Source organism: Dicentrarchus labrax, unplaced genomic scaffold (assembly GCF_905237075.1).
Source record: "Dicentrarchus labrax unplaced genomic scaffold, dlabrax2021, whole genome shotgun sequence".
Taxonomy (NCBI): Eukaryota; Metazoa; Chordata; class Actinopteri; family Moronidae; genus Dicentrarchus; species Dicentrarchus labrax.
This window is the reverse complement of record NW_026136714.1, coordinates 13933695-13952337: the sequence shown is the minus strand read 5'-3', so window position 1 is coordinate 13952337 and position 18643 is coordinate 13933695. Positions and strand designations below refer to the sequence as shown.

Below are 18643 nucleotides of genomic sequence, written 5' to 3'. Positions count from 1 at the left end.
ATAGATCATTCATATCAGGGAACCCCACCCATTGGCCTTAAAGAAAGGAAGAAGACTCACTATGAAGAAAAACAACATGTCAGTGAAAGCACATACAGTAGTGCAGGTTGTTGTGGGTCAGATAAGGTGCAGATAAAATGTACAATGTGTGTGACCAGTGGTGGCTCAGAAATACAACACATCAAGTACCACAGCAGATGCCTCACTTGCAACTCTGAGGGCAGTGCCTTGATCAAGGTCACTTTGCCAGGAATATTGGAATAATCAAAAAAACACCGCTTGAGTAGAAATAGGACACTTCACATTTTCCAGACATGGATGAGGTAAAACTGTCTGAATTGTAGGCCTACTGGTTGTCACGGGTTAGGCTCCAAACCACAGCTGTGCTGGGATATTCCAGCAGAAAAACTCATGCATTTGTTTTCAGTCTTACAACATGTGTCAGTATGTCAAAGGAAAATCCTCTCTGGCTGAGGAGAAGGTCAGGCTTTCGTGTTTACTGGCAGCCTAAAAAGTAGAGAATGTTCTTTGCATCAGAGGTGGCAAGTTTTCCTCTGAGATGCCACATCATCAATACCAGATGTACTTTTGCTCCACCTTGTGGCTCAAACATACACTGGACAATGATATGATTAACCTGATGCTCTTATGGCACAGTTATTGATATAAACTGGCTTAATAGAAAATTACATTTGAACGAGTTTGTTGACGTGTGTGGCTGGAACACGAGCAATGTTCAAGTACTGATAGATTTTCTTTTGTATTTTCTGAATGAATTAATCATTAGTCTCAGCATCACAGTTCATCTCTGCAAGATCCAGGAATCCCCATGTCTCCTTAAATCTAAAATGTGTGTATAAAAATCAATATTACACTTGTGTCTTAACTGCTGGGTCTGTTGTTAATTTTTATCAAACTAGTTCCTTTTTCTCAATATATAGATTTGTTTTTATCTGCTCATCATACAAAACAACAAAACCCTATTGACTGTCTTTTAGGGTAATATTCAAGAACAACAAGTGTTCCCAAATTGATTTTTTTCTTAATTTATGTATGCGTCTCTAAACTACCTCAGTAACAAAACTAAACAAAAAAAAAAAAAAAAACTTCCACTCTACTGGCAGACATAGAAGAAGAACATTTAATGTTTTCTTAATTGTATTTAATAATTTGATTTACTATTATTAATTTAAATGTATTATTAAGTACATATCTAGAGCCACTGTGTGTTTGCAGACTTTTATCTAATTATTCCCCTGTTCAAAGCTTGTTTATTATTATTAGTAGTATAGTGTCATATAGGGTATGAATAGATTTATACATCAAACTGCATAAAAAAACATTAGAATTTCTGGATTTTCTCTGAAAACCACTCCGGGTATAATAAACACCACAGAATGGGACCAGGATCATAAATCTAATATGTGACTGCAGATGTCAAAAAGGTCGATAAAACAAGTTTCCACTTAACATTTGACAAATAATCAAAATTAATGATGTTGCATAAACCATATTCGTAAACGCCGATTAACAAAACAGAAAGAAGGAAAATAAAAAAACATAAACATAAATAAAAACACAAAATCTTGGTAAAAACACAAGAAGTTGATATATATTGATAAACAGAATCAGAATCAGGTTTATTGGCAAGTAAGTTTTTATATTATTTATCATTTGCCTTTGTACATTGCTGCATGAGAATCACAATCAAGCGTAGAAAAATATAAATAAAGATAAAAACGTAAAAATAGAGACAATAAAAAGGAGCAACTAATGTGCAAGATAAATATATAAATAGATATAGGGCTACATGTGGGGTAACATCCATTAAAGTCCTTGAGCAACATAGTGGATCTTGCTTCACTGCATAGATGATCCGAGTATCACTCGGAGGAAGCTGGAATTAAGGGGAAGGAAGAAAAAAAAATCACTTTTCTTCCTGTGTGGTTTCCGGCGACAGACCGCGGAAGTTTGTCCCATCGCGGTTGCCGTAGTGGGAGGAGGAGGAGAGCATGACTGGTCCTTTGACGTGGAATATTTCCGTAAAGAGACGATGGAGGAGTAGCAGCGTGTAGCTCGAAGCTATCCCGTATTAACCTTACACCGAGACGGGATTTAGCCCTGAATCCCGGTCAGATCTGGGTTCACGGGAGCTGACTGACAACAGTCTTTCACAGACTGCTCCCTTTCTGTTCCCCCGCCTCCCTCCGTTCAGCTACAACCATGATAAAAGCCATTTTAATATTCAACAACCATGGGAAACCGAGGCTTTCTAAATTCTACGAGCACTATGTGAGTAACATGACTGTTGTTTACACATTTTATTCTTCCTGAAGGGTTGTTGTTTGTGTGATGGATGGGCCAAGAGAGGAAAAAAATAATTACAAATCTGAAGGTCTGTTAAGATACTTAGTTTCATGTTTTCTTCTGCAACCAAGGCAGGTGTAGCCAAGTTCTCCATCACCTCCACACTGCGTGCAGTATTGTTGCAAACACTTTGAATGGGAAAGTGTGTGTGTGTGTGTGTGTGTGTGTGTGTGTGTGTGTGTGTGTGTGTACTTTACAACCCGCCCAGTGATGAGCTGTTGTTTCAGACCCGCTGTATAAGATGTCAGCCTCAATCCACAACGTCCTCTTTTAAGATATGAATAATTAAACGTGTGGAAGCCGACCGAGGCTATCGTGTTTCCCCCCCCCGCAGAGCCCGTATGAGCAGGATTTGTGCCCAGTTTTTTTTTTTTTATTCATGCTAAATTCCAGCTGTGCTGCTGATGAGCCCGTTGAAGTGAGTTCACTCTGTTTGTGTCACATGACTTTAATAACGCCCTTGTGAGTGACTCGTGCTCGCTCCTCCAAAATAAAAAAAGAAGCCCTCTCACGACTGCGGCTTCAATGATCCTTTATTGTCATTAACTTTCCTGCTCCTGTCAGGAAGAAAACACAACGAATGAGCTCCACGCAGGCAGTCAGTGATAGCTTGCGTAATATTCTTTGCTGTACAAGCTGTGTTGGCTTGTTCTCATAATTGGATTTATATCTCAAGGTTGGCTGCCTGCCCCCCCCCCTTTCTTTAATATTGGTGCAACAATAGGAAGGTGCCCTGACCAGGAAACTGTAAGAATCCTCTGCCAAGCTCAAACTGATTTAAAAAAGAAGTGACAGGAAATGAATTGGCAACTATTATATTATACAACTTGAAACTTCACAGCAACAAAACATCAAATTGGACATGATCACTTTACAGGGGTTTCAGGTGGAAACAATGTGTTTTGACTTTGGAACCTCTTAGGGAAAGGTTTTTTAATATGTCAATGTGTTACAGTGTCACATGAGGGGATTTCAATAAAATAATCAAATGTGAGGATTATCTTGTAAAAAGCAGTTTTTTTCATTACTGATTAATCTTCTGATTATTTTCTGAATTAATGGATTCATCAGTTGGTCTGTAAGATGTCATTGACATCTTCATCTGTCTTATCCAACAATCACTACAAAATGTGTATATATATATATATATATATATATATATATATATATAATATTAATGTTTGTCATTATAAGACAAAGAAAACCTTCACATTTGAGAGCAGGAGATGGAGCCAGGAAACATTTTGCATTGATAAATAACTTAAACAATTAATCGATTATTGACCAAATTGTTTCAGATCTAGAATTTGGGCAGTAGATCGGGTAAAACAAGACCTTTTAAAGATGTCACCTTTACAGTGATAGGTATTTACAGTGTTTTTACATTTTAGAGATTAATCAGTATTGAAAATAATATTTAGTTGCAGGCCTACTCTCTCTTTTTAAATGTTTCAGTATTGAGATGAACTTAGATGCATTTGTATTTCAGGAGGAGGAATTGAAATTGATTGGATTAGCCTATGTAGAGACCATCTGGTATATTAAAAGCTAAGGTATCGGCTTACCGGCTGGTGGGATATAGTATTTCACACACACACACACGCACACACACACTGCTAGCTGTGAAGCATTCAGTTTATTTAAGTTAGTTTACTGATAAAACTGGGCCTTTATTTGAAGGCAATGTGTTAGAGGCTGTGCAGGCAGTAGAAGATAGTGAACCATGATGTGTGTGTGCGTGTGTGTGCGAGTGTGTGTGCGTGTGCGTGTGCGTGTGTGTTTGTGTGTGTGTGTGTGTGTGTGTTTAGAGGGAGAGTGGCAGAGCTGAAAAGTCGTCTTGTTTGAGCTGGTCTGCTCGCTCAGACATAAAGTCAAAGCAGCCGTCTGATCTGAGGGTGACATGTTGGGGGGTGGGAGGAGAGTGAAATATGCACAAACACACACACACACACACTCACACACACACATAAATTCACACCACATAAATTCACTTACCATCAATGGGCATTCTGCCAACATCATTGACAAGAAGGGAAACTGGGTATTCACGCCATAGAAAAACAACAAGGCCTACATTTTTATGTGTAGCAGTCTTGAGATTCTGGTTCTATGGCTTTAACAAAAGTCGCTTTCACACATACTGGACATATGTATTGATAGTTTGCAGGCTATAGTGGTTCATTGTATAAGTGACAGCTGCTCTATGTAAACAGCTTTAGATTTCTGGTGACACTAACCGCTGTGTTTAGTACTCATAAGCAAGTCTATAAACATTGAGGGAATGGCTTATAATGCTCAATAATGTAGTTGTAAGCAGATGTGACAATAACTCCTCCTGTGGTCACCCACAAGTGGAGGCTGGTGTATGGTAAGATAATGAATGACAATGTAATAAAACACATATGTTATAATATAAAATATGTCTCAATGGGAGATGTTATAAGTGACAAATACAGTACATTAAGGAAAGCTTTCTCTATATCTGCACAACTACATTATAGTGTATTATAAACCATTTATAAGATTAGTTTCAATTGGACAGTTCAAGTGAAGATACAGACATGACACATAGAGACATGTTGCTGTTGTATAGTGTGAGTCCCAAACATTAGGCATACAGGTGGCCCTTAAATTTCATATATAATATCTCCCACAATGACTCTACTACCATGCCAGGATTCAGAGAAAAGCTGTAGGTTCAGAACATCAAATTTGGTCCAGAGGAGGAGATGTGAACCAGAGTTCATTAAAACATCAAAAACATCTTGACAAGAACTTTTAAAAGAAGCTGCAATTTTTCAAAGTCTTGCTGCTGTGCTTATTCACGACTGTATCATTAAACTGTGAGAAACCCTGCCGGTCGCATGCTACAAGTCACATGACCTATTTAGGCCTCCAGCCAACTGTATAGTGGACAGCCTCTTCTCTCCTTGCGCTCACTGACCTGTTGTGCACCCCCGAGACGACATTAGCACCCTTTTGTGAGGCTGACTCAGTGTTAGAGCTGCACGCAACAAGATCTTAATTACAGTTGTCTTTTGATTGTGGATTTGGAGGTTAAAAACCTCAGACCATATCTTCTTGGCCCTGGGAATTTTCATTTTTATCAGCTAAAATATGTTTGCCAACCTAATGCAAGAGTCTGCTATTTATGCATTGAATGTAGCTTGAATCTGGTTTTTGTGCCACAGGACTATGACCCTCTATTAGTTCAGGAAATGTTCAAGTGTGAGCTCACATTTAAGCCTTTTACAGCAGTGAATGCATGCAAACACGACTGAGAACCATTAGCAAACAATAAGATAAGCCTGCCTTGATTCAGCTTGTACAATGTACTGATTGCCTTTGTAGCCTGCAGGCACGGGTGTATGTTTGAATATGACAAAGAGAATAAATCCTGTTTTTTCACCCAGAACAAATACATGTATTTGAGAAAAAAGAGATGAGGGGAACCGTTAATTTAGCTGCCAACCCAGTCTGTTGGCTAGAGGTAATGAAATGCCCAACTGGAAGGAATTAAGTGCACAAACAACACATTATTTACCATCTTCTCTTTGTCTAACAATCTCTTTTTCCTCCTTTCACCCTGCAGAATGAAGACACAGAGCAACAGATCATCAGGGAAACCTTCCACTTGGTCTCAAAAAGAGATGAGAACGTCTGTAATTTCCTAGAAGGTGGCATGTAAGTTCTGACGTCTGAGTGCATCAGCTTGGCCTGTGAGTGCATAAGCAAGTGTGTCTGAATGCTAAAGAGGCAAGCAGAGACTCCTAAGTCAGTGGAAGTAAAACACTAAAGTACATTATTTACTCTGATGCCGCATCATGGGAATTCATCTTGCACATTAAAGGAAAATCTTAGAGGGCTTTATGAATGGCAATCAATAGTAGCAGTGTTTGTTTAAAGTTCATTTATCATTCATGAATGAGGAGCAAACTAGGTGTCGGTTTACTGTACTTGCTCTCGCTCTTTTCCCTTCGCAACAGTCTCTGCCACCTTAAATTGTGTGACACCAAAGCCCCACAGTTATAAAATGATTGTTTCATAAAGCATGACAACTGCTGACAAAGTATCACTTCAACCAAATTTTTTTTACTATTTCGCAAATCACTTTAATTTACAGTTATGTTTGAGTGATTACACAAGATTTGGGGGGGGGGGGGTTACAACATTTCCTGTGTTTGAAGCCATTTTGTTGTGTTACCACTGTCACTGAGGTCTTATCAAACCCAGTAACAGACTGGATAAGCACCACCTTTCATATCTTCTCATGGTAGTATATCATGTGTGCTATCTTTACATACGTTGACTCATGCCTGGAAACAGTCTGTTTCTCTCCTGATGTTTTTGTGTTTCTTGTCTTTGTCATAACATGTTTATGACATTCTAGTAACATCAGGTCATGCTCAGGGTAGAGGGCAACATCCAAATTTAGCCTTTAATTGTTGTCTATTTTCTAAAACATGTATTCAGTCAGGACTGGGGCTTGTGTGATGTTTCCGTGTCCCCTATGTTTCAGGTTGATTGGAGGATCAGACTACAAGCTGATCTACAGACACTACGCCACACTGTACTTTGTGTTTTGTGTGGACTCCTCAGAGAGTGAACTAGGAATTTTAGACTTAATCCAGGTAAAAGCCCGCAACACCATAGTGTATCTATTACCATGTTTAGCAGTGTACTTTTAGTTTCTCTCCTGATTTGTGTTTGTTTTTTACTTTAAATTCTCTCCATTTTCAGGTATTTGTGGAAACGCTGGACAAATGCTTTGAGAATGTCTGTGAGCTTGACTTAATTTTCCATGTAGACAAGGTAAGAAATGCTTTTGAATCACCTCTTTGTGATGTTCCATATTTATAATACCACTTGAAAGTTTGATCCTAAAAATTACCTTAACCTTTAAGGAAATCAGAAATCGGTTGTAATGTTCTGCCTGAGCCATTATTGCCTCATATTAGTGTCACACTTATCTGATGAGCTGTCTTGTGCTATAACAGATTTTCAGTGACTTCCCATATTTTGCAGTTGAGCAGTTTGCACAGTCATAATTGGTTTGTCAAATGACTATACATTTATAGCATTATAAGTTACTTCTTAACAACTTAAAGGACCAGCGTGTAGGATTTCTTGCTCTGAAGTTGCAGATTGTAACCAACCGAAAACAATAATTCTTATTTTCAGGTGAAAATACGAATAATGAATATTATATTTAATTTCTGCTAATAGATCCCCTTAAATGTTACTCACTGGACCTTTTATTTAGTATTTTTTCATACTAAAATGCCAAATATCAGCTAAAGCTTCTCAACTGTGAGGATTTTCTTTTCTTTTCCTTTGACTTAAATTATCTCATGTGAACTGAATATGGCTGCTGCTCAGACAAATTAAGAAATTCTAAATTCACAGAAATATCCAGTGTGTAACATTTAGGAGGATCAATTGTGAGAAATAGAACACATTTCTTTTATAGGTATGTTTTCATTAGTGTGTAATCCCTTGATAATAAGAATCGTTACGTTGTTCTTAACTTTGAATGAGCCGTCTCCAGGCGCTGGGTATTGCCTTCCATGGAGTCCACCATGTTTAACCGCCATGTTTCTACAGTAGCCGAGAAAGGACAAACCAAACACCGGCTCTACATAGGGGCATTTGTGTTTGTTTGTGTTTTTCCAGCCCCCCGTCCTTTGGAAAATGACCTTATAGCTCCTTTCTGCATAACTTAATTATAATGTCACATAAACTTTTGATATTAAGACATCGTATTTTTCTCAGGTCCACAACATTCTGGCAGAGATGGTGATGGGTGGGATGGTCCTGGAGACCAACATGAATGAAATCATCACACAGGTGGATGCCCAGAACAAGATGGAGAAGTCTGAGGTAAGCCTGACCGTGCCTGTCCACTGTATGTATGACTTGATTTTACCTCCATACTCTCTGAGCTATCTTGTACAGTATGCAGGCATGTGTGTATGCTGCACCCTGCATGCTACTCTCAGTGACCTTGTGGATGCTCCCTACCTACTCTTGAGTGTTTGTGCTCTTTTTCGGCCTCTCCTCTCGCTGCTGCACTGCTCTCACAGGTTCTCAACATATCCCCTCCTGTATCCCTCAGTATGAAATACAGTATCATAGTCATCACTGTTGTCATTATTATGGAGACTAAAGTGTATCATTGTCCAGTGCATCTCTGACCATTGAATCGCTCAATCACCATCTTATATTCAACCTTCGATTTGACATTATATTCATGAAAACAGGCTGGTTGCAGGCTGTGTTTTTACATTCTTATTATTCCAGAGGAGAATGTGAATTTATATATGCCCTCCATTTTGGAGTTATTGCTTTTCCAGTGTGTTTTGTAACATTTATAAATCAGTGTCCTTGCTTAGATATTTGCTCTATGCAAGGACATTGCTTTGCTTTCCATACAGCTTCTGCTAGCAGATAAACATTCATTTACTTATTGGAAGGTTTTAATCAGACAGACAGCCAGAGACAATTTCATGAAATCAGTTCTGTTGTGCATAATGTGGATTTTAGCCTCTGATAGTCCTAAAACATAACTGCACTAATGATTTGGCTTTGTTTTGACTTACAATGCGCTGCAATAATGTTTAAACATTGAGGCAATGTTTTTGGAGAGTCCTTTTTACTTTTGAAAAACTCTGACAGAAAGTCACAAATTTTGTTGCTTACACAATGAAGGGAAGGGTCACATTGTCAGGTTTTCAACTGGCTGACGTCAATTGTTGTGCTCTAACATTTGAATTTAAAAAGTTTTAATGTTAACCAAGTACACTTTTTTTCTCATGATCTGAGCTGAATTTTGTGCTTTTAACAAGACGGAATCTTCTCTTTTCGATTGCTGTTCTGTAAGCAGAGTCTTATACTGTTCTACAATCATCAGAGCTGCTCTGTCTTTTCCTCTTGGACCTACCCTAGACCGCAGTGTGTGTTTTTCACACTGATGCTAATTCAAAATGACATTGTCCATTTATGGGGCAGCCCCTGGGGAACAAGGACTGAGCTGTTCTCCTTCCAAACTGGTTGATTAAGATTAGTGTTTTTTCATCAAACTTTCTCAATTTTTATCTTCATTTTTTGCTACAAAAGTAATTCTGGGAGAAGATCATTAGCTTTAAAGATGTGGTCTATGATAGGTCCTATCACTTTTTTCTGTGGAGATAAACTGTAATTACTTTAATCTGCTTTAACATTCCTCATTCCTCTTTTTCCTGACCCTGTCTAGTTCTTTCCATTCTTCTCTCTCTTTACAGACGTTTATCTTTCAGTCTACCAGGCAGGACAGGTAGACACAGGTACTGCTAAATTTACAACCAAGTACTGTAACCTTAACTGAAGTCTACTTCCCCCCCTCGAGTCTCACCATACGGCCCTCCATGTAATAGCAAGCTGACGTCACTAACATACAGTAGGAATCTTTCATGGCAGACCCAAAAATGTTTCCATCTCTCTCTAAAACTCAATAAAACAATAGTTCACGTCACTTTAGTCAATGTACAGGAGGTGGACTAGATAATAGAAACAGCTGACAGTATAATGCAGTCTATTCCAATAGATAAATAAACACTATCTTTGTAAAGCTTGTAATGTTGAACAGCCGTTAGAGAGGTGGTTGTTCAACAAGCTGTAGTTTGTGGTGGCACATTATACATTTTGTCAGGTGTACCTATTGTCCACCCACTGTAGTTTAAAGAAATGTGAATCTAACAGGCTAGAGAGGCTACACAACTCTCTTGATACTATCTTGAAAGGCCATTGCTTAAATGAACACTTTTTTTAGCAAATATGTTAATTATTTTATGAGATTTGTCTCTTTGTGTGATAATCACATATAACTGCACCATTTTAGGCCAGAGAAATCCCAACAGTAGGGAGTGTTAAAGGTATAGTAAGACATTTTGGGAAATACGCTCATTTGCTTTCTTCCTGAGAATAAATTAGATGCAAGGATTGATACCAGTATCTGAATCGTAGATATGTAGCCAGATCAAGCAGCTGGTTATCTTAGCTTAGCATACAAAACTAAATCTGGAGGAAAGAGCTAGCCTGGTTCTGTCCAAAGGTAACAAAGTCTGCCTAACAGCACCTCTGGAAAGCTGGCTTATTAATAGTTTATATCTTTATAAGTATAACTTGTTGTTTCTGGGGGGGTTATGCGCTGGACTGTTTGGCTTCCCATTCCACTGGTTGCCTGGCAACCAGTGGAATGGGAAATTACTTGTCCTGGCAAAACAATAGTTCGACACATAACCCCTGGTAAAAGTCTTTGTACAGGTTGAATAAAGAGATGTAATCTGTTCATTTGTGTGGTTTAGAGGTGCTGGTAGGTGGATTTCTCTCTGTTTCTCGTCTTTGTGCTTAGCTGAGATGAGCTGCTGCTAGCTGAAGCTATATATTTACCATGCACAAAGGAGAGTGCTATGAAGTTTGTCATCTAACTTTCTCCAAAAAAGCCAATAATTGAATTTCCCAAAATGATGATCTATTCCTTTAAGGTCTCACCCACTAAACCACATGTAGTTTGTCAACAACAACAGTAAGAAGAAAAACCACTGTAGATATTAATCCTGTATTTCTTTTGCACTGATATCCCTCACAGACAAGAGATGGGGTACTGCTCCAGCCTTTAAAAAGCCTCTCTGACATACTTAAATAGACCAGAGAATCTAACGATTGTCGTGAGTTACACAGCTGGTGTTACTATTTCTGTACAAATTAGTCACCCAGCGTTTGATTAAAAACCCACTATTGTGGATTTGGACTGTAGGTTTTCCAAGCTACCCACTGTGAGGCAAAAAATATCTCGAGTCTGACTCCTGAATACTGAGCCCATGTGCTGGATCAGCATTCCTCTCAGTTAACGCCATGGTCATCCCTCTATAACACAAGTCTCCTTGATTGTTGGCAGTGGAAGGAATGCCCATAGGACAAACGGTCCATTGAAATAACATTGTGAAACTACATTCCAGACATACTTTATGTGTGTCATATAACTAAATGATTTACAAGGCTTTTCATTTGACTGTATTCCTAACGGAGATAATGAACACACAGTTTTCTGTGTTTTAAGCCTTTTGGGACATTTTTGGGTCTTTCTGCTAAAGATTCAGTTGGGGGGCTCTCTAACCGCAGTGATTCTCAAATGTCTGCTCACACTTGAGACGAAAACATCAAATCATTGCCTCTCTACAGATGTGTTTTATTGTTCCAAAAAGCTAAACTGCCTTTCCTTTAAAAAAACACCAAATTCCTTCTATACAGTTTCACATTGAGATTCATTGTGTTAGAGTGACGTGCCTCCTCTGTCTCTGAGAATAGATTTCCCATTGTAGATTAGCACTACTAGACTTATAACCTCCTCATGTCATCAGTAGTTAACACTATAATAATACGTGTCAATGGCACAATATTCTTGCATTCACAAATAAGTGTCCAGACAAAAATGTAAGCTACAGTCATGTGTAGAGTTTCCAGAAGTAATTCAACCCACTAGACGTACATGTATTACTACGGGTAATATTATGTTGACACGTTGCTTTAAATTTGACGCACACATTCTATACATACCTATCTATCCAAACATCATTTCCGTCTTCATATCCAAATCCATTTTTTCTGCTTTACCCAATTCTCTCCTTGCATTTTTACCCTTATCGGTCCTCAAGAGTCCGGTGGGTTCACTTTCCAAGCAATGCTGCCTTTTGTCCATTTGATGAATGTCCAGTACTGCTCAGTACATCAAAATTAGTGAATGGTCTAGTACAGTATGTCCTCACAGTTGATTCATAATTGGCTCTGGTTGTGGTGTAAATCATTTATAGAACCAAATAATGCATGTGCATATGAAGCTATGAAGGCATCTGAATGTACATTTGCACATGTTGTCTGTCCTAGTAGCTGTCAGTGCTTTTGCATTTTGTCAGCAGTTTTTCGTCTAGTACTCTGTTTAGCACTGTGCGTGTGTGTCTAGTGTTCATTGTTCAGTGTGTTGTCATGCACAGCACGTTTTTTGATTTACTGATTTGTATCTTATCAACCCTCCATGTGTGTGTTTTGTGTGTGTGTTTGTGTGTGTGTGTGTGTGTATAGGCCGGTATTGCAGGAGCGCCTGCTCGTGCCGTATCAGCTGTAAAGAACATGAACCTCCCGGAAATGCCCAGAAACATCAACATTGGTGACATCAGCATAAAAGTGCCAAATTTACCCTCCTTCAAATAGTGGCAGCGAGAGCTTGAACCTGCAGATGTCAACCAGTGTTTACCGTGATGCAATCTGTTTACCAAAACCTCAAATTACTAACTTTTATCAAAACTATACATCTTGAAGGTACTGTGTGATTTGACACTCCTTTCGTCTGGTGTTATCTCTTTGTTTTTCCTGTTAAAGAAAAGAGTGTTTTACGTGTTTCTTTTTCTGTTGGAAGGGAAAATGAAGTATTTATTTATCAGTGGTACATTCCTTCTGCCTCGATGGGGGTTGGCCCTTGACGTTTAGCTGCTACAGTACAGATCTGTGTCAGTTTGTAACTGAAATAATTTCACTGACTCAAATGTTTACTTGAGTGTGGCGGGTAGTGAAGTGTTGGGACAGTCTCATATGTTTGGTTATTCCAGACTAGAGGAATCAATCCATGGTGGAAAGAGCATGAAACCATTTCGAATACCAAATTGGGACAGGTCTGCTACAGTATTGAAAGTCATACATTACAGCTCGTTTGTAAAATCAGTGCAAAAAGTAAAGAATATTATTATATTGCAAATACGCTGTGTGATAGAAATATGAATATATATGCTGAAATGTTTTTTTTTTTTCCTTTTCTTATTTGTATGCAAAATATTTTTAAATGATTTATCATGTCTTATCAAATATTTCTCTTAATTTTAATCTGTGCATGACTTTTTTCTCTCTTCTTTTTCAACATAATAAACTGTCGAAACTCAACCTTGTGTTTGTGTCTTTGTGTTTGTCTTATTTCATCATTGCTGTTATCTTATATTGTCAGTATGTGTTTGATACAGTATATCTATGAAAATGTTCTTAGATGCAGCATGTCATTACATTTTCCCTGGTGATGTCCCACGTGTAAGATCTTGCATGTGGCAGATATGGCAGGTCATTGAGGATCATGTAGTGAAACAGTAAATTGTACCACTTTCTCAAGTGCCTCTTTATTAAGAGTTTATAAGATGTAACTGATGTCTGTATTAATGTGTAATAAATCATTTTCTTTATAGATCAGTTACATACACTTAAAAAGGCCAACATTTGGGTGGTGAAAACTTTCCTGGTCCAACCCTTTGACCACTTATTCCTGACAAAGGGCTGCAGATGATAGTTTTGTTTACACCTTGTTAACACATCAAAGTTACATTAATGCAAAGCTTTGGATAATTAGGTTGCACATTGCACATATTTTCTGTACTGTGAACATTTGCACACTCTTTGGTCAATATTTTGCACATTCCACCCTCTTCGTTTTAAACACTCTAGAGACACATTTCACATATTTTTAATATATTCTTATTAATATTTTTTTGTTGTAAATTAGTTTTCTTTTTTCTTTCACTATGTTTACCTTGAGCGTTATGCATCAAATGCCAAGGCAAATTCCTTATTTGAACATGTACATGGCAATAAACCTATTTCTGATTCTTATAAACACTTAGTTGCAGACTTGACCTACCCTTTATTGATGACTGTAGAGAGATTATTGATCACATATTAGAAAGTGAAAAACCAATGAGCATTTATTATTGGATTACCAACATTTATAACAGCATTATTACCAAAAAGAAAGAATGAACACCTGTCGATTCTTTTAGGGATTGGGATTTGGTATTAACCTGGTAACCCATAATCTGTTCTGATTAATGTCTTGATTAATATGAGGCATTAATACATTTATAAACCATGACAGAAGCAGCAGTTACAACTTATAAGCCTTATATAAGGGATACCAGTCAAATTATAAGGTGTACCTTAATACTTTCTAAAATCATGGCTGTAAAACAGTGATGATACTTCTGCTGTCGCACATTTGTTACCGGCTCTGCTTGTCCTTTGCTTATTCCGTAGTGACCATTGACACACAAACACTTTCCGTGTGCGTAGTTTTTACGCAAACTACGCGCCGACGTATGATTGTGCTGCCAGAGTTAATGTAAAATCAATGACTACATTATTGTTCACACTGTTACGTGTCAGTACATTATTGACACGTTTTCTTTTCTTTTATTCAAACTTTTGAATTTTCTCCATCCTGTACGTCACTGCGCATTCTCGCGCAGCTTTGACTGTCACGTGAGTGGTCTCGTGACAACAGGAAGGAGGAATGACAACAGTGAGGATGCTGCTGCTGCGGTTGTTTTGATGCTTTACACATTTTTTAATTGACAGACAGACACAGAACAATGACTTCAATTATAAAAGAAACACAAAGGTGAGAAGCTTTTTGTTTTTAATTCTCCGATAAATAATTCATCCACTAGCTAACGCTAAGCTGCCTGTAGCCTGAACTCGAGACCCGAATCCATCCTCGGTTATCGATATTGTGATTTATTGAATAAGTGGTGGACTTTAGCAAACAAGTTACACTACTTTGGGGACGACTTATGTAACTGCTGTCATTATTAAACTGTGTCTTCATCAGTTTTTCTTGCACATTTGTTTTCCAAGAAGTTGGAAGATGCCTTCTTTCAATTAATACACTTGTAAAAGTTACATGAAATGTGTTTTGTGGTGGATAAAGTCGCCGTACGTGGTCTAGGTATTGGCAGTCCACTTGAGCATTTTCTTACAGTAAGACTTGGCACAATACTTAACTACATCGAGAACAATTTGAGAGGGAAATGTAAATGGTGTAAGATTTCAGGTTACATTTCACAAGCTACTTTGCAGTTAAAGGTTTTATACTTTTAATTCCCATAATACTGTAGTTATGATGCATTGTTTTTGGCTCAAATTAGGCATCAGTATAGGACAACCAAACCACCTGTAATATATCAGTAGTAGTACACATTTGAGGGGGAAAAAAATGCCTCACATTTTTTAAGTTTTGGAAATAATATTATAAGGAAGTATGTTTCTGATTAAAAGTCAACATCGCTGTAGAAAAAAGGAGAAACCAGTACACACATACATACTCGCATCTCAACTATAAGACCAGTTATTATGTAAGATGCACAAACTGGGCCACCATTCCTCAGAATTGGTAACTTAAAGGTCCAATCTGTAACATTGTGCCATTCTGTTAATGCTTTATGTTGCTGCTGCTATATTTATAGTTTATGTGCATTTGTTGGCAATTTATAGAGTTACCTTTGAAATTCACTGACAGCTAGAGTAAAATATATTTGATATATGACATCAGTAAACTCTTACTGTTCCTTAACTTAAGGATCTGCTTACTCTCTACGCCACTGTCTCCAACGCTCATGACTCTTCTTTCTAAACAGCATAAAAGAAGCAGTGACTTTCATCAATGCGATTGATGTGAACAAGTTCTCCAGGCTGATCTCCCGCATCATACAAAAGCTTCATCTGAAGGTACAGAGGCTGCACATTGCTGTCCGTGCCAAAAGACGAGGCTTTTGAAGCTTTTTCAGCGAGGCTGTCGTGCCACAGAGAGAAGTGCATGCATAATGACTTATTGGAGCATCAATCAGACTTGGCTCTAATGAATGCACACTCATGCCTCGCCCTGTTGATCATTCTGTGATTTCACAAGAATTAGCTGGCTGTCAAAAGGTGTCAGTCATTTATTCCAAGAACAATTTGTCCGTTTAGTTTTATACTTTGACTTGCTAAAATAAATTAATATTGGTTAATGATAATACATAATGTAATGGAAATGTCATGACATATCATGAAAGCATGGGTGTAACTAATAACATTAATAATGACTGTTTTGCATGATTGCTCACTGGCTTTTTGTTACACTTAATTAGAATAGAGCCATTAGTTTAACCTTTGCTTTTGATGCTCTGACGAGACGCAATTTCTGCTGTGAAAAAGGTCAATTCACATCTTATAATAAATGATTTTGCTTTATTGTATTTTATGTTATTTCATTATGAATTTGTGTCTGCCTTCCTCCAAAATGCATCACATATATTGTATTAATGTCTTTTAGTTTGATATTTGACATCCTCATAAACTGAGACAATATATTTCTATTTTTTAATATTTTTATTTTCAAAACATGTTGATTCTCAATCAGAATGTAGCTTTTTTTCTTGTCTTGAAAACAGTGATATTTTGAGGATCTTTTCACATCAACACAGTAAATTATTTTTTTATTTTTATTTTTTTAGGGAGAGCGGACATTCAGTGAAGAAGAGGAGCAAAAACTTCAAGCTGCTCTCTCATTGGACAAACAGGCTCTCAGTCTAGTCCTGGAAACTGCTGCCTTTATACTAGAGCAGGTGAGGGGTGGGGATTTGACATTATTATAAGGGTTTTACATGATTTTTGTTTGCAACATGACTGAAATGCTAATTAGTCTGAGTTTCTTGTATGAGGGTTTTTTGTTCTGTCAGCATATTCAATGTTTTAAGCAGTCAACATTAGGTTTTAGATGGAGAAGGGAGAAAAAGACTCTGTGTGAAGATTACAATTGCTTTGGATTTGTAAAAGAAGAAATATAATGACTCTAATCCACATTTTTTAATGCAGAAGAAGACATTTTATATTTAACTTCTTGTGGTCGTTTATATTATACAGAAACAACAGCGACAGTGACTATTATTATTTACAGTAACTGTGTAGCTGTGTAAGAGACAACTTCTGATGACACAGTTCACAAATCTCTGGTTTTATACTTTTGCATAAGTGCATATTTTTAATAACTCAATATGAGAGAGCCTCACTCTAAAGAAAGAATTAAGAAATTGTGTCTGTATGGTAATGTTGTCTGTAGCTTTTGTGCCTTTTTGTCTATCACATTATGAGCCCATTTCTCCAGCTGGGGTCACTGTTGTATAGTGAATTGTTGTTCATGTTCATCATCATCAGTCATTACTATTAGTGTAGTTGTTGCTACTGTTGTTGCTGTGCACCTGTCTGTCTGTCTGTCTGTCTGTCTGTCTGTCTCTCTCTCTCTCTCTCTCTCTCTCTCTCTCTCTCTCTCTCTCTCTCTCTCTTTCACCCCAGCTGGTCAAGGCAGACTACCACCCATCTAGAGCCGAAGGATCTGTCCTAGGTTTCTGCCTTTTAACAGGCAGTTTTTCCTTGCCCTTGTCGCCAAGTGCTTGCTCATGGTGGTACTGTTGGGTCTATGTAAATAATGTGATAAGGAGTTCAGTCTAGACCTGCTATATTTGAAAAGTGTCCTGAGATAACTTCTGTTATGAATTGCCGCTATACAAATAAAATTGAATTGAATTTAATTGTTGTATTATAGCAATGTTGAGTTGAGTAAATTTAAATAGGACTGTAAGAGTGAGCCGTTTCACCTGTAAAACATCGTTAATGGCAACAATCATTACACAGTTTCTACTCTCCCTTGTATCTCCTCTCTCTCTAGGCAGTGTATCACAATGTAAAGCCGGCCTCTCTGCAGCAACAGCTGGAGGCGGTTCGTCTGGACCCAGACAAGGCTGAGATGTTCTCTCAAACCTGGGCCACAGCTGGACCTGAGCTGGTGGACAGACTAAAGCACAGTGTCTTTGCCCCAAAGAAGGTAAGTATTATTTTTATTTAAGCTTAATGAGCTCCCACACATTAAGAGTAATTATAGCCCACTTTTCACACTATTTCATCACTGTTTTGCGCTGAGCGCTGTTTAGTGAGACATTGTAATCACTTGATACTAAATTGAGAAACATCGGACGATCCGTATCCAGACTGATCTGCTTTTATTCATTCCAGATGTTTGATGATTGTTGATAAGTTGTCACATTAACTTTAAAACTCGTTCCTCTCTCTAACCTTATTAAGCAGTGACACTTCAAACAGCGTTCCTTTCAAAGTCAAATGAATTAAGATCTAGCACAGAATAAATAAGCAGCATGTACACATCAGTCACCTTATGCTGGAGTTGTTGCTACTGTCATACATTAAGACATCTCACCTGTCGGGGTCTCGGAAGTAATCTTCGTCTCCCCCATGAATTTGTTGCTCCTAGCAGGAGGTGGTGGCAACCATTGATCCTTGAGACGACCTCTGCCACCTCTTTGACTTTGGGCAATATTTATGTCACACAAGAGACTTTATATAACTATTTTTTAACATATATATTTTCTATTCAATA

The 18643-nt window shown here is 37.8% G+C and overlaps 2 protein-coding genes across 4 annotated transcripts in view; both read left to right on the top strand.

Moving 5' to 3' along the window:
• The first annotated feature begins 1988 nt into the window (after positions 1-1988).
• On the top strand, positions 1989-13335 carry LOC127376297 (AP-3 complex subunit sigma-1). Of its 2 annotated transcripts, XM_051423028.1 has the most exons (7): positions 1989-2292; positions 5960-6051; positions 6887-6998; positions 7108-7179; positions 8140-8247; positions 9648-9689; positions 12484-12609. In XM_051423028.1, exons 1-6 carry the CDS (start codon positions 2224-2226, stop codon positions 9681-9683), a joined length of 489 nt encoding a protein of 162 aa, XP_051278988.1. In that variant the 5' UTR covers positions 1989-2223; the 3' UTR covers positions 9684-9689; positions 12484-12609. The 2 variants fall into 2 exon arrangements, with proteins under 2 accessions (XP_051278988.1, XP_051278987.1); XM_051423027.1 differs by lacking the exon at positions 9648-9689 and having other exon boundaries at positions 1993-2292; positions 12484-13335.
• Positions 13336-14683: 1348 nt separating this feature from the next.
• commd10 (COMM domain containing 10) overlaps positions 14684-18643 on the top strand; it is a 53416-nt gene continuing 49456 nt past the window's right edge. For both annotated transcript variants that reach the window (XM_051423053.1, XM_051423052.1), the window contains exons 1-4: positions 14684-14833; positions 15849-15939; positions 16707-16817; positions 17918-18073. In XM_051423053.1, coding sequence (XP_051279013.1) covers positions 14805-14833; positions 15849-15939; positions 16707-16817; positions 17918-18073 — 387 coding nt within the window. In that variant the 5' untranslated portion in view covers positions 14684-14804. The remainder of the gene's footprint in view (positions 14834-15848; positions 15940-16706; positions 16818-17917; positions 18074-18643) is intronic.

What these genes read in the sequence shown, in the direction of transcription:
- LOC127376297 (XM_051423027.1), top strand. Translation starts at nt 2,224, where the DNA reads ATGATAAAAGCCATTTTAATATTCAACAACCATGGGAAACCGAGGCTT. An exon ending in GAATTTTAGACTTAATCCAG is followed by an intron (nt 6,999 to 7,107) that starts GTAAAAGCCCGC and finishes CTCCATTTTCAG; the next exon opens with GTATTTGTGGAAACGCTGGA. An exon ending in TAATTTTCCATGTAGACAAG is followed by an intron (nt 7,180 to 8,139) that starts GTAAGAAATGCT and finishes TATTTTTCTCAG; the next exon opens with GTCCACAACATTCTGGCAGA.